Here is a 24,716-nt window from a genome sequence, read left to right on the forward strand (position 1 = left end):
TCTCTGTTGTTTATTGTAGCAGCAGATGCAGATCTCATGATATTTCTGCAGAACAACATGTAGGGTAAGATGGGGAAGATGCCCCCCTTCAGAACAATGTGGATTTACTGTTAAACTGTAACATATTTAAAGAGAAGTTTAGCATGTGCAGGATATGATGATGCATTAGCCCAATAAACTCTTACAGAATGTGTTGTGGTGAACATCAGTTAGGATGGCATTCCAGACACCAGTTTATATCCTTCTCTCTAAAAGCTGACTTTAACCACCAAACTCATTCCTAAGGTTTAGGCAAGAGCTGCGATAAAAGATCCTTCAGGACCTCCTGGATGCAGCAGCAAAAGAGAGGCCACAGAGACCTATCTAAATCCATTCATACACATGTTTGCAGGCCTTACATTTATATAAACTGCAACATCCACTTCATCTTCATCCAAAGCACAGTTTATGTTAATGGTTATTGACTATAAACACAACAGTCCACGGGAGAGATCCATTAACAGATAAACAAATGCGTGGACGATGATTTAACCGTTTATTATCATGTTTGGTCTCTTAATAAATGTTTAGGCATTGTATGGAACAGATAATCACCATTTGCCAGAACCATTAGGTGGTTTCCATAAGAAGCATTCCCATACAATTCTCTTCCATTGCTCCTTTCTGTTCAACAGCATTGCATTTATCCATTCTGTGTTCACATCATTTATTGGGTTTATTGGTTCATTCAGTACTTTTCTTTTTGGTTATTAGTTAACTATCCTTTAGAAGTGCATGTTCATTACTACAATTAATAATCGTTGAAGTATTTACTCTTGCATATCTATTGTTAATACATTTCATTCATTTTATTACACTGTGTCTTCATTGTGTTGATGGTCAAAGACTCTACTAGTTGTCCAGACTCGCAGATCCTTCAGATAAATCCGCTGACCAACTCCCTCTAGTTTACAGTGATTCTGAATGACTGAAAAGCCCTTTTGGGAGTGTTCTTATATTGTTAAGAGAGTATTCTTAGCTGGTGCCCCGTATCAAAAGCGGGAAGTGGTCATCTGATACACTCATAACCACACCTTAAGTAACACGTGATCTAAAAATTACTACGTCATCAGTGAATTGAGTAAAAATCACTACAGTATAAATTACTTTTGATTTAATTCTTAATAATAATTATATATGTTTAAGGTGTCATCAATGTAAAATACTAAATCATCTATTCTATTTAAAATTACATTTTGACAATTGAGTTGAATAACCGATGAGAGACAAAGCAGAATCCCAGTAAAAGAGATTCATCAGAAAGATAAAATTATTCTGTGACTTTAGTACAGGCATATGAATATTAACTAGGGGTATGACGAGACACTAAGCTCATGAGACGAGACGAGACACAAGATTATTGCACAGTATGTTTAAGGACAAAATTGACAAAATTCATGACTGGAAAAATAGTCTGCAGGTGCATTTTGAAATGTTTTAACTAATCATCTGGTAATGAATGTCATTTCAGTTCTACTTTCTGAGAATGAATTATCATATGCATTGAAAGACAACAATACTCAAGCACTGTAACAAACAAACTCAACTGACTGGCTTCTCTCCTGTATGATTTCACATGAGTCTCTTCAGACCTTACTGTACATGAATTATGAGCTTCCAGAACTTCTGACTGAAGCCCTGTTCACACCGCCAGCGACAAAGCGACTCGATCCCATTCATTTCAATGGAGCGCTGGCGACTTCCGGCGACATGAGCGACAGTGACCGTTGGAGACAGAATGTGGGCGTGTCAAGCGACGCGAGACACATGACAAAAGTTCAGAAATGTAAACTTTATGCAAATGGGTAGCGATTTTAACGAGCGACAACCAATAGGAGTGAAGTCAGTGGAGTGCATGTGATCCGTCTGCTGTACTGCTACTGCGGTGTGTCAAGATGGAGAAGTTGATTTTAACTGTTAGCAGACGTTGTTCCTCGTTCATTGTTCACATATTAAACACGTAATGCACTGATTTCATTTATATTAAGTCATTTCCCTCCAAAATGTTTGTTTTTAGCGGCAAAACAATGTCAATTATGTAGGAGGAGGGTGATCTGCTAATGACGTTTATAGGCAACCCGTAGTGGGAACGCCCACTAGCGACATGAATCTCTGGAGCTGGCGACATACAGCGACAAAATCACTGGCGGTGTGAACGGGGCTTGAGGCTGTGTGTGTGTGTGTGTGTGTGTGACCTCCTAATTCAACACCTTTCCACAAATTGAATATAGACATAAAAACAGTATACAAAGCAAACAAAAAAATTACATTTTTTTCTTAGTCTTATTAAAGGGTAACTTCAGTGATTTAGCATTAAGCTTTGCATTTAAACTGGGTCATTTATGCAGTAGAAATATGAAATTATTTTTGAATTTGGTGCCTTCTAGACTGAGAAAAGACAGAAAATGTATTTTTGTCTCATGTGGATGAAAGACAACAACTCCCAGAATGCACTTGCTTCGCAGCCCTACGAGGCCACTCCGTACACCGTCGTTTTGATCTTCATAATAATACAATAATTTTGTTCAGTAGTTAGAGAATAAACACTACAATTAAAAACTGAACGTGTCTTTTCAATAAAGTGTGAGTGAGCCGAAAGAAAGTCACGGCACAGACGCAGCAGTGTCAGATTTCATTCCTCACGAAGAGCTGAGCAGAGCTGAGGTAACGTTAAGCGCCAGTCTGGCACGTTTTCAGATCGCATATGGAAGCTAAACTATCACAGGAATTCATTGAAAAGTTGAAACACTCATTTTACTCTGCACTGCGCTCCGTTATTATGATTATCCGTGTGGCCGTCTGTGTCTTACATCCTGTGTGTGAGATCTCTCCCCTATGGGTGGGTTAATAACATGGGGAACAGCGCCATCTAGTGGCTGTAGTCTTTAGCTTCTGGCCAAAAGATCCTCAGATGACGCAAAATGACGATATTTGCGTCATCAGAGGAATTTTTCCAGAAATAAAATGCATAATTCTCTCATCTCAAGGGGGATATGAGGGGGAAAGTACCATATTTTGAATATACTAGTGTAAACTATTAGTTTAAACTGTTAAAAGTGACTTTAAGCATTTTGATTCTTGTGTGTGAATGTGACTGACCTCAATCTCTCCAGTTTACAGTGTGAATCCTTCAGTGCGGCACATAAGGGCTTCACTCCTGTGTTTTCTAGTTTATTACTGCTCAGGTCCAGCTCTCTCAGGTGTGATGGGTTTGATTTCAGAGCTGAAGTCAGGATGAGACACTGTTTCTCTGTAATACTGCATCCACTCAGACTGAAGACAGAAAGAGAAAATGACTCAGATCTGTGATGATCATCTTATTGAAGAGCCACAGCATATAGTCTGTCATTTAGTCTATAGTTTCCCTTTTTTTCTTATTAATATTTTAATTTATGTGTAATGCACTTTGAGTTGCTAGTAGATAAATTAGCCATTCATCAAAGATTATTCTTCTGAGACAAAATTTCTGACTGTATCTCCTCCTAGAGCTTTAAAGCCACAACCACCAAACTCGGCTCAGACCTTCAGATCCGACTCACGGTTTTCCTAAAAATGACGATTTAAGAATTAAAAATCCCATTGACTTTCATTGACGGAATGTTCAGATGAGCCAAGACTATTCAAACTCCAACTGTCAAAATTCAAAATCTGACAGTTGGAGAGGCTCATCAGACTCCATTAACAGCCCTTCTACAGTGTGTGTGTGTGTGTGTGTGTGTGTGTGTGTGTGTGTGTGTGTGTGTGTGTGTGTGTGATGGGTACGTTTAGGGGCAGGGGCAGTGTGTGTGTGTGTGTGTGATGGGTAGGTTTAGGGGCAGGGGCAGTGTGTGTGTGTGTGTGTGATGGGTAGGTTTAGGGGCAGGGGCAGTGTGTGTGTGTGTGTGTGTGTGAGATGGGTAGGTTTAGGGGTAGGGGCAGTGTGAGTGTGTGTGTGTGTGTGTGTGTGTGTGTGTGTGTGTGTGTGTGTGTGTGTGTGTGTGTGTGTGTGTGTGTGTGTGTGTGATGGGTAGGTTTAGGGGCAGGGGCAGTGTTTGTGTGTGTGTGTGTGTGTGTGTGTGAGATGGGTAGGTTTAGGGGCAGGGGCAGTGTGTGTGTGTTTGTGTGTGTGTGTGTGTGTGTGTGATGGGTAGATTTAGGTGCAGGGGCAGTGTAAGGGGATAGAAAATATGGTTTGTACGGTATAAAAACCATTAGGCCTATGGAATGTCCCCACATTTCACAAAAAACCCCCTGTGTGTGTGAGTGTGTGTGTGTGTGTGTGTGTGTGTGACGGGTTTGGTTTAGGGGCAGGGGCAGTGTGTGTGTGTGTGTGTGTGTGTGTGTGTTTGTGTGTGATGGGTAGGTTTAGGGGCAGGGGCAGTGTGTGTGTGTGTTTGTGTGTGTGTGATGGGTAGGTCTAGGGGCAGGGGCAGTGTGTGTGTTTGTGTGTGTGTGTGTGTGGGCATGTTTTTGTGAAATATCAGGACACAAATGTGTATAATGACATGGGTATGACATAGGTATTACAAAAAGAGGGTGAAATATGAGGACGTTCCCCATGTCCTCACTTTTCAAAATGCTTATAAATCACACAGAACAAGGTTTTTTTCACAGAAAGTGAACTGCACAGTCTCCTGTGAGGGCTAGGTTTAGGGTTAGGGGCAGTGTAAGGGGATAGAAAATACGGTTTGTACGGTATAAAAACCATTACGCCTATGGAATGTCCTCACATTTCACAAAAACAAACATGTGTGTGTGTGTGTGTGTGTGTGTGTGTGTGTGTGTGTGTGTGTGTGATGGGTAGGTTTAGGGGCAGGGGCAGTGTTTGTGTGTGTGTGTGTGTGTGTGTGTGTGAGATGGGTAGGTTTAGGGGCAGGGGCAGTGTGTGTGTGTGTGTGTGTGTGTGTGTGTGTGTGTGTGTGTGTGTGTGTGTGTGTGTGTGTGTGTGTGTGTGTGTGTGTGTGTGTGTGTGTGTGTGTGTGTGTGTGTGTGTGTGTGTGATGGGTAGGTTTAGGGGCAGGGGCAGTGTAAGGGGATAGAAAATACGGTTTGTACGGTATAAAAACCATTACGCCTATGGAATGTCCCCACATTTCACAAAAACAAACCTGTGTGTGTGTGTGTGTGAGAGAGAGAGATAGAGTGAGAGTGTGTGTGTGTCTGTCTGTCTACTCACTCGCTTCAAACTTTATGGTCCAGCTTTCTCAAGCCAACTTCAAAGTTTGTTTACAAAAATAATGAAGGTGGTGGTGGTTCATCTTACCCCGGGGGCATCTTACCCAGACTTACACAATCCGTTTCAAATACTTCTACTCACTCGCTTCAAACTTTATGGTCCAGCTTTCTCAAGCCAACTTCAAAGTTTGTTTACAAAAATAATGAAGGTGGTGGTGGTTCATCTTACCCCGGGGGCATCTTACCCAGACTTACACAATCCGTTTCAAATACTTGAAATGCAATTATTCACTAGTTCAACACTTAATTTTAATTGTGACCAATGGCAAAGGCCAGAAGATGCAATGCTACAGTATAAATGATGTGACTTGAGCTAAACAGTGAACTGTAATCACACTGTAACTGTACAGTATAATGATACTAACTGTAGATTCTCCAGCTGTGATTGTGGGTTCATCAGTAGATCACTGAGGTTTCTCACTCCAGAGTCTCCTAGTTTATTCACACTCAGGTCCAGCTCTCTCAGGTGTGATGGGTTTGATTTCAGAGCTGAAGTCACAGCAGAACAACCTTCATCTGTCATATCACAGTCTCTTAACCTACATTAGGAGAAATGAGAAAAACAAACTCTTTATTCTGTTTCATTCAAATATCAAAACACAATTTCTTTCTTGTATGTGAATGTGACTGACCTCAATCTCTCCAGTTTACAGTGTGAATCCTTCAGTGTGTCACATAAGGGCTTCACTCCTGTGTTTTCTAGTTTATTCCTGCTCAGGTCCAGCTCTCTCAGGTGTGATGGGTTTGATTTCAGAGCTGAAGTCAGGATGAGACACTGTTTCTCTGTAATACTGCATCCACTCAGACTGAAGACAGAAAGAGAAAATGACTCAGATCTGTGATGATCATCTTATTGAAGAGCTACAGCATATAGTCTGTCATTTAGTCTATAGTTTCCATATTCAGCTTGTAATCGTGTCACACTTGTTCTGTTTGCTGGAAACTGTTGTTTCTTCTTTCCTTTTTTAAACCATTCTGTTTTAATCTCTGTTGTTTATTGTAGCAGCAGATGCAGATCTCATGATATTTCTGCAGAACAACATGTAGGGTAAGATGGGGAAGATGCCCCCCTTCAGAACAATGTGGATTTACTGTTAAACTGTAACATATTTAAAGAGAAGTTTAGCATGTGCAGGATATGATGATGCATTAGCCCAATAAACTCTTACAGAATGTGTTGTGGGGAACATCAGTTAGGATGGCATTCCAGACACCAGTTTATATCCATCTGTCTAAAAGCTGACTTTAACCACCAAACTCATTCCTATGGTTTAGGCAAGAGCTGCGATAAAAGATCCTTCAGGACCTCCTGGATGCAGCAGCAAAAGAGAGGCCACAGAGATCTATCTAAATCCATTCATACACATGTTCAGAGGCCTTACATTTATATAAACTGCAACATCCACTTCATCTTCATCCAAAGCACAGTTTATGTTAATGGTTATTGACTATAAACACAACAGTCCACGGGAGAGATCCATTAACAGATAAACAAATGCGTGGACGATGATTTAACCGTTTATTATCATGTTTGGTCTCTAAATAAATGTTTAGGCATCGTATGGAACAGATAATCACCATTTGCCAGAACCATTAGGTGGTTTCCATAAGAAGCATTCCCATACAATTCTCTTCCATTGCTCCTTTCTGTTCAACAGCATTGCATTTATCCATTCTGTGTTCACATCATTTATTGGGTTTATTCAGGGCCAGCTCTAGCTCTTTGGTTGCCCTAGGCGAGATTGAGTTTTGCCCCCCCCCCCTTAATTGTTAAGCCCACCGGCAACTATAGTTGCCAGTGTATAGTTGTCATTTTCATTCTGTAAGTATTTTTCTAGATATTATCCATGTTTTATATCTTAATGACACACAAGCAGACAACCAAATAAAGGATTTCAAGAAGAAAAAAAAAGTATTAATTTCCTTCCTGTCACATGTGCCCACTTCCTACCCCTACTTCCAGGGAGCACAACGAAGGCAAACCCTCCCAAAGAAAGGATATTTTCATGTTACTAATAAGTATTTTTTGTTGACATATATCAACATAATCATGAAGGTCTCTAGAATCATCCAAACATAACAAATCTTACAACAGATCTATAGTTTTTAGTATACTTAGTCAAACATAATAAATTTGATTATGAATACAGATTGATCTGTTGAAAGCAGTTATTTTGAGTTAGATGCTAAATGTTCTCCTCTTATACATATTTGACATTGAAGGGGTGCATAGGCTACAACATATTTGCCCACCGGCAACTATAGTTGCCACAGATTCAAATACGATTTACAAGAAAAAATACAAAAACCTGGGGAAAATAAATGCAGGACATGCCATTCAGAAAAAAAATGGGCACAAATGGGTTAAGTATTTATAAAAACTATACAAACAAAAATGCTCCTATAGTTACTCCAAGACTTAAAAAGCTAATTATGACTTACATGATACACTCTAATAAATTGCACATACAAAAATGTTACAAAGAACGTTGGAGGATATTTAACAAATTATGACTCAAACTATGGATGAACAAACAAAAAGGCTTTTATAGTCACTCCAACACTTAATCAAGAAAATTAAGACTTGAAGGATCAACTGCAATAAATTATTCATACACAAATTCTAGAAAGAATGTTCAAGGATATTTACCAAATATTAACTCCATAAACTGTGCAAAAACACTCTTAAGCACCTGCAAAGACACTTAAGCAAATTATGACCCATTAACTGGATTAACTATACCCTCTACAAACAAAAGTGCTATTATGGATACACTGTATATACTTACCACTACAAAATTAAAATATATAAGGTCTTGTAGCTCTATCCCTATCTTAAATAATAAAAGATGAACAGTTGTTTCTGGCATTTCTATTCACCTTTCAAAATTGACGCAGCATTAAAATTTGGCTCGTCTGGATTTCCTTATTGTCAGTGAAATGCGTTTTAATATGTAGATAACTAGCTAGCTAGTGATAGCTTAGTGACAGCAATAAAACGTCCAATGCCGTCCAATATTAGTTGATAATATCGATAATACGAAGTAAATTTATTTCGTTTGACAGCTTAATGGCTGAGATGAGAAGACTTACCTCTATACTGGGCTTTCTTGTGATCGTCTGCCTTTCTCTTTTTCCGTCCCTGTGCACTCGAGGGTTTAGACCGCGTCATTTTTGAAGAACGCGCCAGAGATGAGCACATGCCTGACCAACCGCCTGAACTCCTGTGCTCGACAATACTCACTATCAATTCAATCTAATAATCAGGTTAAGTAATTAAACGTGCGGCTGAGGGGGCGCCCAAGGATGATCATGTTTAATAAACAGTATGTTTTATTTCGCTTGTGTTATTCTATGCTTAATGGGAAGTAAGTTTAAGGGCGCCACAAGAGGGCGCCTGGCTGCGCCCCCAACACATTTGTCGCCCTAGGCAACCGCCTAGCTCGCCTATAGCAAACGCCGGCCCTGGGTTTATTGGTTCATTCAGTACTTTTCTTTTTGGTTATTAGTTAACTATCCTTTAGAAGTGCATGTTCATTACTACAATTAATAATCGTTGAAGTATTTACTCTTGCATATCTAATGTTAATACATTTCATTCATTTTATTACACTGTGTCTTCATTGTGTTGATGGTCAAAGACTCTACTAGTTGTCCAGACTCGCAAATCCTTCAGATAAATCCGCTGACCAACTCCCTCTAGTTTGCAGTAATTCTGAATGACTGAACAGCTCTTTTGGGAGTGTTCTTATATTGTTAAGAGAGTATTTTTAGCTGGTGCCCCGTATCAAAAGCGGGAAGTGGTCATCTGATACACTCATAACCACACCTTAAGTGATATGTTACGTCCAAGGACGTATGTTTATTTGTTACTGCAGTGTGTCATGCATTTGTGTATGTGCTTGGGTGCCTTGCTCTCTTTAGGCTTGTTTGAGATGAGCGAAATCTGCGCAGAACCGATCACCGGTGATCAGCGCGAGATGCATTCCGGTTAGAAAAGTGTCCGAGGGCGGTCCGCCTTGCTCTGATGTCATGCCGACGTATGTCAAAAAACTCTCGCGAGCGAAAGGCGGATGTGTCGGATTTTGCAGTCGAGCGCAGTTGCTCTCCACCGACTGCGCGGAGCAAAAGCATGATGGGAAACGACTTGCTGACGACACAGCTTAATGCTTATTGGTTTAAACAACCGTGATGTATGGTTCTTTTTTTAAATGTTTGATTTCAAAACTCTGATATCATGTTTTTATGTGTGAATATTCCCAAACTCTCTAACAAAGGCGATCTCTCTGTGGGTTATGTGATTGTTGTCATATTTATAACAAAATATATATATATAAAAACGTGTATGTAGGCCTAATTAAAGTAAAAATTATTGATAAACACGTCTTTCGAATGGAAATAAATAACAAAAACTTTGGGTGTCTTGTTCATAATATTTATTTTCATATAAAAGTAACAGAACGTAAATTACATCCAGTTTATCAGCAACAAAGCGCACGAGTGTGAATCCCGCGATATCCGCCTTTGATCTCGCAGGTGTCTGATCCACTACGAGAAGAGAGAACTGTCCAGCTTGCCTGCACTTTTTTCACTCCTCCCCTCACTGCAGCCGCCTAGTCTCGGCTGAATTTCAGGCGAGGCGAGGCGCATCTCAAACAAGCCTTTTGTCTCTTGTTCTCTCTTTCGTCATTCCAACAGGTACAACGACCAGCTGAACTCAATCTAACGGTGCTTGACGTGATTGGAGAATGAAGGGGAGGAGCTGAGATATAAGTAGAAGCGGATCAATTGAGAAGGGAGAGAGACTTTCTTTTGCCAAGATGAATTCTTCCTCCTGTCTGCCCAGACTTTGTTGTTTGGATTGTTGTCGTCTTGATTCTGATTGAGTGAGCTCAGGATCTTGTCGTGAGTTCTTTAGTGGGAAGAGAACTAAAGAGTTACCTTTGATTTAATCTATGATCTTATGTTAAGTATGTTTGTATATTCTTCTTAACTTATTTGTAATTTGGGGATTGTAGGGGGAGGGTGCCATTTATGTTTGTACTAATCTTTTCTCCTGTTTTTGGGTAGGTAGGGAGTAAGGGAAGTTTGATGTCTTTTATTTCTATTATCTTTTTCTAGGACATTTATGGAGATTCTTGGGTTAGTTATCTTATGTTTTGTTTGTTGTTTTGGCCTGGCCCACCCCTGAAGTATTATCCCCTGTTCTTGATTATTTGTTATTCTTTGAATTGTATTTTTGTATCCTTTCATGGGATTTTCGTATTATCTTTATATTTTCAAATTAAAAGATGTTAATTTGAACTGGTTGATTCTTTTCTGGGGCAGGAGGTTGAATAATCTTGGCTCTCTCTCTCCAAGCTTTTTATTTAACTTTATTTTATTTTCTCATTGTTACTGACTATCAACCCTAGACGGGTAGTTATGTAACAGATATGTGATCTAAAAATGCTACAGTATAAATGATGTAACTTGTCAAGATGTATAATGATACTAACTGTAGTTTCTCCAGCTGTGATTGTGGGTTCATCAGTAGATCACTGAGGTTTCTCACTCCAGAGTCTCCTAGTTTAATCACACTCAGGTCCAGCTCTCTCAGGTGTGATGGGTTTGATTTCAGACCTGAAGTCACAGCAGAACAACCTTCATCTGTCATATCACAGCGCCTTAACCTACATTAGGAGAAATTAGAAAAACAAACTTTAAAAAAAAAAATATTCACAAAGTATGCAAAAAAAATCAACTCACCCTCAAAAACAGATCACAGAGACTCATCGTAACACCAAATACATTAAAATGTGACTAAATCATCAATAGACTTATAATACAGAAAATCAACCATAACTTGATTTCACCAAGTTGGAAAACAATGCTACTAAGTTCTGATTTATATTTTATATAAAGATTTACCAATACTTGAGAAAAGGATGACACACAAAGATGCACCACTTTCAATGAAAGGGGAGGTAATCCCTTCAACATTTATAGACAAAAACAAACAAAGAAAAGAGTCTTTGGGATTAAGAACACAGGAGCCTACACAATGTCAAGCATCTGTTTATGATTTCCTGGCATGATCATAAATTATGCTCCCATAGTCCAAATGGGACCAGATCAATATCACACCATGGCACAATCTGATTAGCCTCTGCTGATCCAACAGCCAATGAGATTGCTTGCTCAACATTTAAATAGTCTGGTTCATTGGTAGCAGTAGGCTGAGTTCCACCTCCCTCTGCTAAACCTGCCTAAATCTGCTACAGGATTTATGAATGTATATTTGTGAAGTAGCAGCAGCATACAGTGCATCCGGAAAGTATTCACAGCGCTTCATTTTTTCCACATTTTGTTATGTTATGACCTGTTATTCCAAAATGGATTAAATTCACTATTTTACTCAAAATTCTACAAACAATACCCCATAATGACAATGCGGAAGAAGTTTGTTTGAAATCTTTGAAATCTTTTGAAATATAAATTAACATATACATAAGTACAGCCTTTGACATGCATATCAAAATTGAGCTGGCAGTCAGACTTGATGTCACAGAGACGAACTCTGTGATTCCCTCCTCTGGCCATCGGAGGGAACCATCTCCCGAATACTAACTCACACTTACACTGATGCACAACATTCCCCACAAGCCTTTGCCTTGCACTGATTACATCCCCAGCTGACACTCATTACCAGACTCTTTAAATACCCACTCTCCATTCAGCTCTTAGCAAAGTCTTGTATTACCCTGGTGAACATTTCTGAGCATTATCTCCTTGTCTGACTACCTGTTACTGATCCTGCTGTTATCCGCTCTCGACCCATTGCTGCCTGCCTTTGACCCTTGCCTGTTACACCGTTCTGTGAGTGATATCTGCCTGCCCTGACCTCTTGCCAGTTTTCGACTTACCATACTGCCTGTCTGTTATCCCTGTCTGCTACCGTTTGACCCTGCCTGTACGACTACGTACTAATACAGCATGCAAATGGATCCCTGCCCAAAAATAGGTGTGCCAAGCTTGTAGCATCATACTCAAAAGACTTGAGGCTGTAATTGGTGCCAAAGGTGCTTCAACATTCAACAATGTTTTGTAGCAAAGTACTGAGCTGAAAAAAGTAAAGGCTGTGTATACTTCAGTACATGTGATTTTTTTTTTCTTTTTTTTTTTTTTTTTTTTTTTTTTTTTTCTTCTATTGTATTTTATACATTTACAAAGATTTCAAACATAACAACATTTTGGGTCTATACTATTTTGCACATTGTCTGTATATTTGTTTATTTTTATTATCTGTGTCTTGTCACTGTCATTCTGTGCACTGTGGAGCTTCTGTCACTACAACAAATTCCTAGTATGTGTAAACATACCTGGCAATAAAGCTCATTCTGATTCTTCTAATTATTACTTCACATTGGCATTATTGGGTATTGTTTGTAAAATTGAGGAAAATTAAGGAATTTAATACATTTTGGAATAAGGCTGTAACTTAACAAAATTTGAAAAAAGTGAATCGCTGTGGATACGTTCCGGATGCACTGTATTTTACATGCTCACAGCAGTGTTTCTGTGTATCTATTAGCAGTAGCAAGTACATACTTGCTCTACAGCATCAGAAATAATCAACAGCAGCTGCATAGCAGATCTAGTCTGCCAAGACCAAATAGTCAAGTTTATTTATATAGCGCTTTTAACAATGTAAACTGTTTCAAAGCAGCTTCACAGTGTTAAACAGGAAAATAATGCAACAGAATTTTATTCAGTGGTCTAGCCATTCTGGAGAAAACGGTGATGTCATCAGTTCATTTCAATTATCATACAGTGACAGTGTGGGCTTTAGATCAGTAATTAGATCAGTAATTTAGTTTACATGGTTAATTTAGTTTAATAATTAGATTTATTTGGATATTTAGTTGAAAAATTGTGTCCCCAACTGAGCAAGCCAAGCCAGAGGCAACAGTGGCAAGGAAACCAAAACCCCATCAGGTGACCTAAAGTAGAAAAATAAACCTTGGGAGAAACCAGGCTCAGTCGGGGTGCCAGTTCTCCTCTGGCCAATTAACAAACAGCGTATGATTATTATTCTGGCAACTTTACAGGTCAGGTCATAATAGATTGGAATATTCGAAAGATCGGAGGCAAAACACGGCGGAAACGGGTTTATTGAGGATGACATATCGATTTCATGTAGCTCAAACAGTGGCGTGGCACTAGCAACGCCAAGGTCATGGGTTCGATTCCCAGGGAAAGCAAGAACTGACAAAATGTAAAATGTGTACCTTGAATGCAATGCAAAGTCGCTTTGGATAAAAGCGTCTGCCAAATGCATAAATGTACTGTAAATGTAATTTAACAATTATTAAATAGGAATATTCGAAATATCGGAGTCATCACACTGGAAACGGGTTTATTGAGGATGATGTGTCGGTGAAATAATTATTAAATAGGAATAATTGAAAAGCGGAGTCATCACGCCGGAGACCGGTTTACTGAGGATAACATATCGATTTGACAATTATTAAATAAGATTATTCGACCAATCGGAGTCATCACGCCGGAGACGGGTTTATTGAGGATGCCGTGTCTGTGAGGCAATTTCAGGAGGCCAATTGACACGGTTGGGTCATGCGTTAGTCATGTCTGGGCGCAGGTCCACCATCTGATCTGGACACGGACTGGATCCGGCTGACTGCAGTAAACCTCGGGATAAACAGAGAGACTATCATTAGCGTAGATGCCATTCTTCTGATGATGTAACAAGTACATCAGGTGTTATGGGAAGTGTTCCCGGTTCCGGCTGACCTAGCTAATGCAGCCTAACAATCATTTAATTGAAAAAGTGTTTTATGTGTATGCCACAGTAAAGAGATGTGTTTTTAGTCTAGATTTAAATTGACAGAGTGTCCGCTTCCCGTACAATGCTAGGAAGACTATTCCAGAGTTTAGGTGCTAAATAGGAAAAGGATCGACCGCCTGCAGTTGATTTTGATATTCTAGGTATTATTAACTGGCCAGAATTTTGAGACCGCAGTAGACGTGATGGAGTATAATGTGTTAAGAGCTTGCTCAAGTACTGGGGAGCTAAACCATTTAGTGCTTTGTAAGTAATAAGCAATATTTTCATTGTTTATTGCATAACAATGAAAACTAACGCCATGCTTCCTAATGATATCTCCCAGTGGTAGCATGTACAGGGTGAAGAGTAGCGGTCCTAGCACTGAGCCTTGTGGTACTCCATACTGAACTTGTGATCAGTGTGACATCTCTTCATTTACTACTACAAACTGATAACGGTCAGATAAGTATGATTTAAACCATGCCAATGCCGTTCCACTAATGCCAACATAATTTTTGAGTCTATTCAGAAGAATGTTGTGCTCGATAGTATTGAATGCAGCGCTAAGATCGAGTAACACTAATAGAGAGATATAGCCACGATCGGATGATAAGAGTAAATCATTTGTAACTCTAATGAGAGCAGTCTCAGTACTATGATACGGTCTAAATCATGACTGGAAATCCTCACAGATGCCATTTATTTCTAAAAAGGAGCATAATTGTGAAGACACTGCCTTTTCAAGTATTTTTGACAGAAAGGGTAGATTTGAGATTGGCCTGTAATTGACTAATTCTGTAGGATCAAGTTGCCTTTTTTTAAGAAGTGGTTTAATAATAGCCAACTTAAAAGTTTTCGGTACATATCCTAATGTCAAAGATGAATTAATGATATTAAGAAGAGGATCTATGACCTCTGGTAGCATCTCTTTTAATAGCTTAGTCGGTATAAGGTCGAGCATACATGTTGTTGATTTTGATGATTTAACGAGTTTAGCCAATTCTTCTTCTCCTATAGCAGTGAATGAGTGGATTATTTCCTCAGTGACACTACAATGCTCTGTCTGATGTGCTACTGTAGTAGACGGCTGCATGGTTAAAATGTTCTTCCTAATAGTGTCAATCTTACATGTAAAGAAGTTAATAAAGTCATTACTGCTGTGCTGTGTACAAACAAAAGTTGAAGCTTTATTTTTGGTTAATTTAGCCACTGTATCGAATAAATACCTAGGGTTGTGTTTGTTTTCTTCCAAGAGAGTCGAGAAATAAGCAGATCTAGTTTTGTTTTCTTCCAGCTGCGCTCCATTTTTCTGGCTGCTGTTTTAAGAGCCAGAGTGTGCTCGTTGTACCACGGCGTCGGACTTTTTTCTTTAATCTTCTTTAAGCGCAGAGGGGCAACTGTGTCTAAAGTACTGGAAAAGAGAGAGTCAATAGTTTCTGTTGCAACATCGAGTTCCTCTAGTCTAGGCTATCTGGGATGCTGAGGAGATGATACTGATGAGGAAGAGTATTTAAAAAGCAATCTTTAGTGGCGGCAGTGATTATCCTGCCATTTTTTAAATAAGGGGGTGGCTTTGCAACCTTAGCTAAATTAAGTATACATGATACTAGGTAATGATCTGAAACGTCATCGCTCTGCTGCAGAATTTCAATGGTATCAACATTTATTCCATGTGACAATATTAGGTCTAAAGTATGATCATGGCGATGAGTGGGTCCTGACACGTGTTGCCTAACTCCAGTAGAGTTTAGAATGTCTTTAAATGCTAATCCCAATGCATCTGTTTCATGGTCTACATGGATATTAAAATCACCAACAATTAGTAATTTATCTACGGCCAGAACTAACTCTGATAGAAAACTAGCAAATTCTTTGATAAAGTCTGTATTGTGCCCTGGTGGCCTGTATACAGTAGCTAGACTTCTGAGTAATACTGAAGATAAAAATACCAAATAAATACATTGCCAAAATTACATTGCCAGATTTAAAAACATGCTAAAACCTATTCTGAGAGTTGTCATGATTGAAATATATTTAAAAGTAAAGAACATCTAAAAATGTCTTATATTGTACCACAACTTACCTCAGTATCTCCAATTTACACGTTATACTCTTCAATCCAGAGCTGAGTAGCTTCACTCCTGAATCTTGCAGATTATTATTGTTCATGTTCAGCTCTTTCAGATTGGTATCCGATCCAAGAACTGTAGCCAGAGCTGAACAGCTTTTGTCTGTTAATTTACAATCATTTAACCTACAAGACAAATACATTACACCACAGAATTAGGTGCAACATGTGTATATACTATTATAATAGTCTTAAATTACTACATTGTTTATTAATACATTGTTAGCTAACTGTGTATATGTACTATTCTGAAATCCATAACTTGGACAAAGTCTCTAATAATAAATCACTCTAAATTGTAATGCATGCATTTTCTGTAAAGCTGCTTTGAAACAATACGTATTGTGAAAAGTGCTATACAAATAAATGTGAATTGAATACTTTACATTATTTTATATATATTTACATAAATAGTAACAATTAACGCAGCATCCATTTTTTCTGTCATCCTTTGGCTAGTGTTACATTTTATGATCACGCTCTCATTCATGCAAAAGCTTTTAAACAATTCAAGCGCGACAAGGAAAAAAAGAGTCTGGGAAATGTCCTGACACACACACACAACACACAGAAAGACGCACTCCAGTATCGAGTTCTCTTTCACGCTTGAACAAACAATAACACACAGAATTGTGCCAAAATGTCAGTTTTGTCAAGAATTCTCATAAGTGCTCAAATGATCTGAGATGCGCATTAGATCTGCGTCATGTTCAACAGTGGCTAATGCTGTCTGTCATTAATGTTAATCAAAGAACAAAGGGAACAAAGCTAGAACAAAGCTGTAACAAAACTGTAGCTTTAATAATCATTAATCTAGGTTTAATTTATAATTCATGCAGCTAAGACTGTAAAGTGTTTGATATTCAATTTCTGTATTTTTCCTACCTGTTAGAAAGGAAGGCCACAGGCAAATATGACATTTATAATAATGGATTTATGTGAAGATTGTTTTAAGTTCAATTAAATTAAACAATATTTTTTACAGCCTAATAAATGTTGAAATTGATAGCTTTCAATTATACTGTAATGTTGAATGTCAATCGTTAATGTTTAAAAAACTCATTTTCATAGAGACATCAGTGTTAGTATCAGTGATAAATATTAAAATATTAAAAACAGCAAAATATTAAAACTCTTCAAAAAGCTTTCAATTGCGATTAATCGTAGGGTGAGCTACAGTGAATCAAAAATAATATATAGGAAATGCTAGTTTTTGTCAGTGACATATTTGCTAGATAAAATGAAGCATGCTTGAATAATATTTTTGTTCAGATTTATAGCTCAGATGACAATGATACATTAGTCTTGAGGTAGAGATTCTGGGGGTTTAATGATTCTAGCATTGAAGTTATGGAAGAGCCTTTGTGCTTTATAGCAGAAGCCGAAGAGAACTATATAGTGGAACTTAGTTAAAATAACTAAACCAATGTGTTATATGACAACAACACTGTTGTGCTTCATCCTCTGCTAACTCAACCCTATAAAACCTATTGTATCGTATGTGATATACTGTATAAATGTCTAAGACCTCTAAATGATCATCAATATGATCAACACTTTACTGAAAATGCTGAAAAACAGCTACAGGCCTTCTATCGTCTGATTGATAGTTTACATTATGTTTAAATATAGTTAAAACTACAGAACTAAAACTATTATGAAGTTTAGCATTTAAAATTTTGTTTTATCTGGAGATATAGAATGACAACTGATAATATATGAACTTTAAATGGTCTGTTATAGCCTGGATGACGCCAAAACATGACAAAACATTAATTGACTTACAGAGCTCTTCTGGAGGTTTTGATGACTGCCAATAATCTAATGAGACACTCGTCTGATTTCTTGAATTTCTGAAGCTCAAACTCCTCCAGCTCTTCCTCTGATGTCAACAACACAAAGACCAAAGCAGACCACTGGGCAGGTGAAAGGTCAGATGAGAGACTTCCTTTGCTAAGGTGGGTCTGAATCTCTTTCACCAGAGTTTGGTCGTTCAGTTCATTCAGACAGTAGAACAGATTGATGGATCTCTCTGCAGGCAGATTATCTTCTAATTTCTGCTTGATGTACTGAACTATTTCCTTGTTGCTCTGGTCATTGTTGTCTTGCTGTGTTATCAGTCCTCGTAAGAGTCGTCGATTGGACTGGAGAGACAGACCGAGGAGGAAGCGAAGGAAAAGGTCCAGATGTCCATTGTCACTCTCGAGCGCCTTGTCCACTGCAGTCTTGAGTAAATCAATCATGGTTTCATTTGTGTTTTCCTGTTCTGTAGACTCATGATCAAACACACTTGTTTTGTTGATGTCTAGAAACAGATGTGCATAAATGGCTGCAATAAACTCCTGAACGCTCAAGTGAACAAAGCAGTACATGGTGCCAAGAGTGATCCCTGTTTCCTCCTTAAAGATCTGGGTACACATGCCTGAGTACACTGATGCCTTATAGACGTCAATACCACAGGCTTCCAGGTCTGTGTCATAGAAGATCAGGTTGCTTCTTTCCAGCTGATGAAATGCCAGTTTCCCCAGTGAAAGGATGGCGTCTTTATCCCAGGAAACATCTGGTGTGTATTTTCCATCATACTTTCGGCGGCTCTGCTGGATCTGAAAGCGGAGAAAGTGTGTGTACATTTGTGTCAGAGTCTTGGGAGTGTCTTCAGTGTTTGATTCCTGCTGTGTTTTAGAGATCTCATCAGCCTGAGTGTTTTTCACATCATTATTTCTCTTCTCCTCCAGAATGTTCTGGAGAACAGTGGCTGAAATCCAGCAGAAGACTGGGATGTGGCACATGATAAAGAGACTCTTTGATTTTTTAACATGATCTATGATTGTGTTGGCCTGATTCTCATCTGTGAATCTTTTTTTGAAGTACTCTTGCTTTTGTGCGTCACTGAATCCTCGTATCTCTGTCAGCCGGTCGATACAGTCAGGAGGAATCTTACTGGCCGCTGCTGGTCTGGTGGTGATCCAGATGTGAGCAGAAGGAAGCAGATTTCCCTTCATGAGGTTCGTCAGGAGAACATCCAGAGAGGCTGGTGACGATACATCACGCCACGTCTTATTACTGTCAAACTTCAGAGGAAGGCGACATTCGTCCAATCCATCAAGGATGAACAGGACTTTGAATCGATTCCTTCTTGTAAAGTTCAGTCCTTTTGTCTCTGGGAAAAATTGAGTCATAAGATCCATCAAACTTAGTTTTTCTTTCTCCTTTAAGTTGATCTCTCTGAATGGAAGAGGGAATATGAAGCTGATATCTTGATTCTCTTTTCCTTCAGCCCAGTCCAGAACAAACTTTTGCACAGAGACTGATTTTCCGATGCCAGCGACTCCTTTTGTCAGAACAGTTCGGATCTCCTCGTCTTGTTCATGTGCTTTAAACAAATGTGTGCAGTCCACCTGTATCTCTTGAGATTCATGACGCCTGGAAGCAACTTCAATCTGTCTGACCTCATGTTCAGTATTGACCTGTTCACTGCCACCCTGAGTGATATAGAGATCTGTGTAGATGTTATTCAGAAGTGTGGAGTCGCCTTGCTTCCCAATTCCTTCAAACACACATTGATACTTCTTCTTTAGGCCACACTTTAGCTGATGAATGAAGAACAGCTCATCTAAACACAGAAACAGAAAACAGATAGTTTTAGTCTTAATCTTCTGTCCTACATTTGTAAGTGTCAATCTGACAGATGGTCATGAGTCTCAGACCTTCTAGAGCATCAGCAGCTTCATCTTGCTTCATCTCTCTCAGGTAATGTAGTGTGAGATCAAGAGCTGCTGCTTTGATACTGCATCTATTCTCATTAAAGTCCTTCACAAAGGATTCTGTGTTCTCTTTTTGTAATATTTTCTTAAACTTTTCCAGTTCATTCTTCAGAAACGTGATCATTTTGTTCTCAAGATCCTACAAACAAAGCAAGAAAAATAAGAGACAGAACACAATTTAACCAGATCCACATCCATATTTTGGAGAAACGATTTATTCAGTAATAAAAATAAAAATAAAAAAAAGAAACCAATTAAAAACCAAACATGTTAATTAACATAATATTAATTTAACACACAAAAAGTACAAAAACAACAGTTTTTCTTCTTTTCTTTTGTTTTACATTTTTATTATTATATTATTTTAAGTTTTTATCCTATTGTTTTCACAAGTAATGTTCAATAACCCATTTGTTTGTTATAATCATAAACATGTATGAAAATGTGTTTTCCTACCTGGAAGATCCCGAGGAGATTGTGTTTGAAACTCTCGTGTTTCCTGTGAGTCTGAACGTCTGAGTCTAATGTCTCACATTGAAGCCTGTTAGCCAATAAAATAAAATACTGCATTTTCAGGCAAAATTTTATTAGTAATTTTAACAGAGAAAAAGAGTTTATGCTGTTGAAGTATAGGATATATTTAAATATAAATATATAATTAATTCTGCATTGACAATAGGTATTTTTTAATATGTTGTACAGCAGTTATATCGGCGCACCAACATTACATGGTATTACAAAAATATAATTATAATTCAAATAAAACAATTTCCATCTTTTTGCTGATTGTAAATATAAATGATAATTGAACGATAAAGTTTAATGACAAATATTTGCTGAAATATTTTCTAACAGTGTGTGACCAACAATAAGAAACACATGAAATACCTTTTGTTAGTTGATGGTTTTCTCTCACTGAAGTTTGGTCCTTCACCTTTTGACCCGTCACTCTTCACAGACACAGAGCTGGACACATGTGAGCCTGATCTTACACTAATGACACACAGAGCAGAAAGATAAAACACGTCACTACAGGAGATACTTCAGTCTCATTTGAAAGGGTTTAATGTTGCAAATAGTAATTAAATGCAGTAGAGCTGTACTTTTGTCCATCTATGACTACAGATGAACTGAAGGACATGTTCATGTTTGGTTGTAAGATCTATTTTCCATGGTGAATTTATGCCTCCTTGTAATTGTATTACTGTAAAGATGCTCCAGACCGAGTTCAATAAAGAGGAAAGCAGACTATAGGCCCTAAGACTAGCAGACATTGGGTCGAATTTATCAATCTAACGTAAAAAAGAGCGCAGATCTGACAGCAGAAATAATTTATTTATTTATGATGTAATGCCATATCAGCAACAATGGCTATATTCATGGCAATCAGCCGTATCACTTCAATACATTGTTTACAATAATTTAACAAACTTGTCCTAAAAACAATCACTATACAAAATCAGGCATATATACCAATAACAACAACAGCAATAATAACACCAATTACATAGAATCTTTCAAATTAATATTTGACAGAAATTCTAAAATTACTCCAGTAGAAACCTTTTTAAAAATGTCCATTAATGTGTTTTCTGAATAAAACCGTTCTCTAATATTATTTAAAAAAGGACATTCTATTAAAATATGTTTTACACTCGTGAAATTCTTACACAGATCACAAACCGGTTTCTCTTCCCCGTTCAATAAATAGGAATGAGTGAGTCTTGAATGTCCAATTTGGCATCTCGTATATACAACCTGGTCATATCTATTTTCAAAATAATAACTAATAACTCCTTGATTTAAAAAACTGGATTCACCTCATATAATTTGTTATTTACACATTCGTTCCATTCCATTTGCCATTTCTTGTAAATGTACAGGTTCAATATGGGTTTAACGTCAGATGCTGGTATTTTACATTCTGTCATTTCCAACTGAAGTGCTTCCTTTGCTGCTTTATCTGCTTGTTCATTACCAGTCAAACCCATATGGCCTGGTATCCAACAAAAAACAATAGTAACATCTTGTTTCTTTAAAGAGTCCACTTTTCCTATTATGCTGGTAATTATAGGATGTTCAGTTTTCAAAGAATCAAGTGCTTGTAGGCAGGATTTAGAATCTGTGCAAATTAAAAAGTTACGTTGTTGTTCCTTCTCTATTTTTTCAAGAGCTAGAAGTAATGCACATGCTTCAGCTGTGAAGATTGAACTTTGTCCAGAGATACACTTGCCAAAGCGTTTTGACCCAATCACTACTCCAGCAGATACCCGACTGTCTGACTTTGATCCATCTGTGTACACAGGTACATGAGTTGGTAAGCTGTGCCTTATATCCAAAAGTTCCTCCTGATAGACATTTGGATGATTTATGTTTTTTATATACTGAGCCAGGTTCATCATGATGATGGTTTTTTTAATATTCCAAGGCGGTATAGGACACAGATGCGTCGATGTAAGGATATCCAAATTAATGTCCATATTTTCCAAGTGTGATTTTATACAAATTCCAAAAGGACTGATGTATGTGGGTCTGGCTTCATACAAATGTGAATACTGAGGATGAAAAACTGAAGGATATGCTGGGTTACTTTCATTGGCTTTTAGCTTAACTACATAGTTGAGAGCCAATTTCAGTCTTCTGTTATATAGCGATGGTTCTCTTGCTTCTGTATACAAGCTCTGTATTGGGGAAGTCCTAAATGCTTCTAAGGCAAGTCCTCAATCTTGTATGATGTACTGTGTCCAGCATTTTGATGTATGACTTCCTAGCAGATCCATAAACAATACTCCCATAGTCCATTTTTGATCGAACAAGTGTCCAATAAAGTCTCAAGAGAACTTCACAATCGGCTCCCCATTTAATCCTTGCTAGCACTTTTATAATATCCATTGCTTTAAAACATCTATTTCGCAGCATTTTAATATGAGGAATAAAGGATAGTTTGTTATCAAAATTAATTCCTAGAAATGTTGTCTCTTTTATGACTTTAATAGGTTCTCTTTCTAAAAAAAGCTCTGGAACTAAGTGCATAGACCGCAAAAGGCAAAAATGCATACATACAGTTTTTGATTTAGAAAATGTAAAGCCATTTTTTACTGACAATTCATACATTTTATTTATACATATTTGTATTTGTCTTTCGATTACGTTCATATTTTTTCCTTTATAACAAATACACACATCAACTACATATAAACTACAAAATATATTAGACCCCATAACACTTACAATACTGTTCATTTTAATACTAAAAAGAGTAACTGAAAGTATACTTCCTTGAGGCACTCCTGATTCTTGTACATGCAAGTCAGATAATATATTTCTTACGCAAACACGAAAAACTGGGTAAATGGGTAAATATCCTCTGAAGCCCATATCGTACAAATCTTTTAAAATACCATACCTCCACGTAGTATCATAGGATTTTTCTAAATCAAAAAATACTGCTACTACATGTTCTTTTTTAATAAAACCATCTCGTACAAAAGATTCTAATCTTATAAGATGATCAAGAGTACTTTTTCCTCGTCTAAATCCACATTGATATTTACTGATCTTTTGATCTTTTTCCAAGATCCACACCAGCCGGTCATTTATCATCCTTTCCATGGTTTTGCATAAACAACTAGTTAGTGCTGTTGGACGATAATTATTTGAATCAGTATGGTCTTTTCCAGGTTTAGGTATTGGTATAACTATTGCCTCTTTCCAATAATATGGTAATTCTCCTGATTTCCAGATGTTGTTGAAATTTTCCAGTAGAATCACTAATACACTATAGGGTAAATATTTCAAAAACTGATAGTGAATTTTGTCAGGCCGAACTGCAGTGTCATTCGAGTTTTTTATGGCTTTCAAAAGTTCCTCCATTGTAAAAGGCTGGTTATACGATTCAGCGTTATCAGAGGAGAAATCAATTTCTTTCCGTTCCTGCTTTATTTGCATTTCTTTAAATCTGGGAAGACCGTTTTCTAATGATGAATTTCTCTCAAATGTCTCTGCCAATTTATTAGCAATATCCTGTTTCGTTGTTAGCAGGGTATCTTGATTTTTTATATGTTGTATTTGTAATCCTCATTCCTTATTTTTCATCTTTCGTATCATATCCCATACTTTCTTTGTTGGTGTCTGTGATGTTAAACTTGACATACTTTTTCCAACTTTGCCTCTTTGTTTCATTAATAATTATTCGTGCTTGTGCTCTACAGATTTTCAGTCTGATGAGGTTTTCTGTTGTTGGATGTTTATTAAAATTTCTTTCTGCCTTCTTCCGATCAGTAATAGCCTTTTTGCAGTCTTCATTAAACCATGGGTTTCTCCGATGGCATGACTTTGTTGATGTTTTTGGAACTGATTTTTCTGCTATTTCAATCAGTATGTCAGTGAATTTCTTTATTGGATCTTGATGTTCTTTCCAGTCTATATTAAACTTCTCATAGCACAATTTTTGAAAAATATACCAATTAGCTTTTTCCACTTTCCATCTTGGAGTATCTTGTTGAATGTCTTCAGTGGATGTTAAAATCAATGGATAATGATCAGTCCCACAGAGATCCTTCCATACTTGCCATGCAAAATCAATTAGTACTTCAGGTTCACACAAAGTTAAGTCAATAGCAGAATAAGTTCCATATCCTGGATGCAGATATGAGCTTGAGCCATCATTTAATAAGCACAAATCATTATTATATATGAATTCTTCTATTCTTCTGCCTTTGGTGTTTGTATGTTTTCCTCCCCA

The 24,716-nt window shown here is 37.7% G+C and overlaps 1 protein-coding gene across 1 annotated transcript in view; it reads right to left on the minus strand.

The window, feature by feature from the left end:
• Positions 1–24,716, minus strand: part of LOC307139810 (uncharacterized protein) — a 72,651-nt gene that overhangs the window by 30,151 nt on the left and 17,784 nt on the right. The window contains exons 7-15 of the mRNA XM_079838914.1: positions 20,861–20,965; positions 20,429–20,513; positions 19,916–20,111; positions 17,994–19,821; positions 16,164–16,334; positions 10,752–10,925; positions 5,886–6,059; positions 5,619–5,792; positions 3,139–3,312 (exon numbers count right to left, since the gene is read on the minus strand). Coding sequence (XP_079695040.1) covers positions 3,139–3,312; positions 5,619–5,792; positions 5,886–6,059; positions 10,752–10,925; positions 16,164–16,334; positions 17,994–19,821; positions 19,916–20,111; positions 20,429–20,513; positions 20,861–20,965 — 3,081 coding nt within the window. The remainder of the gene's footprint in view (positions 1–3,138; positions 3,313–5,618; positions 5,793–5,885; positions 6,060–10,751; positions 10,926–16,163; positions 16,335–17,993; positions 19,822–19,915; positions 20,112–20,428; positions 20,514–20,860; positions 20,966–24,716) is intronic.

Source organism: Gobio gobio (assembly GCF_949357685.1).
Source record: "Gobio gobio genome assembly, chromosome: 16".
Taxonomy (NCBI): domain Eukaryota; kingdom Metazoa; phylum Chordata; class Actinopteri; order Cypriniformes; family Gobionidae; genus Gobio; species Gobio gobio.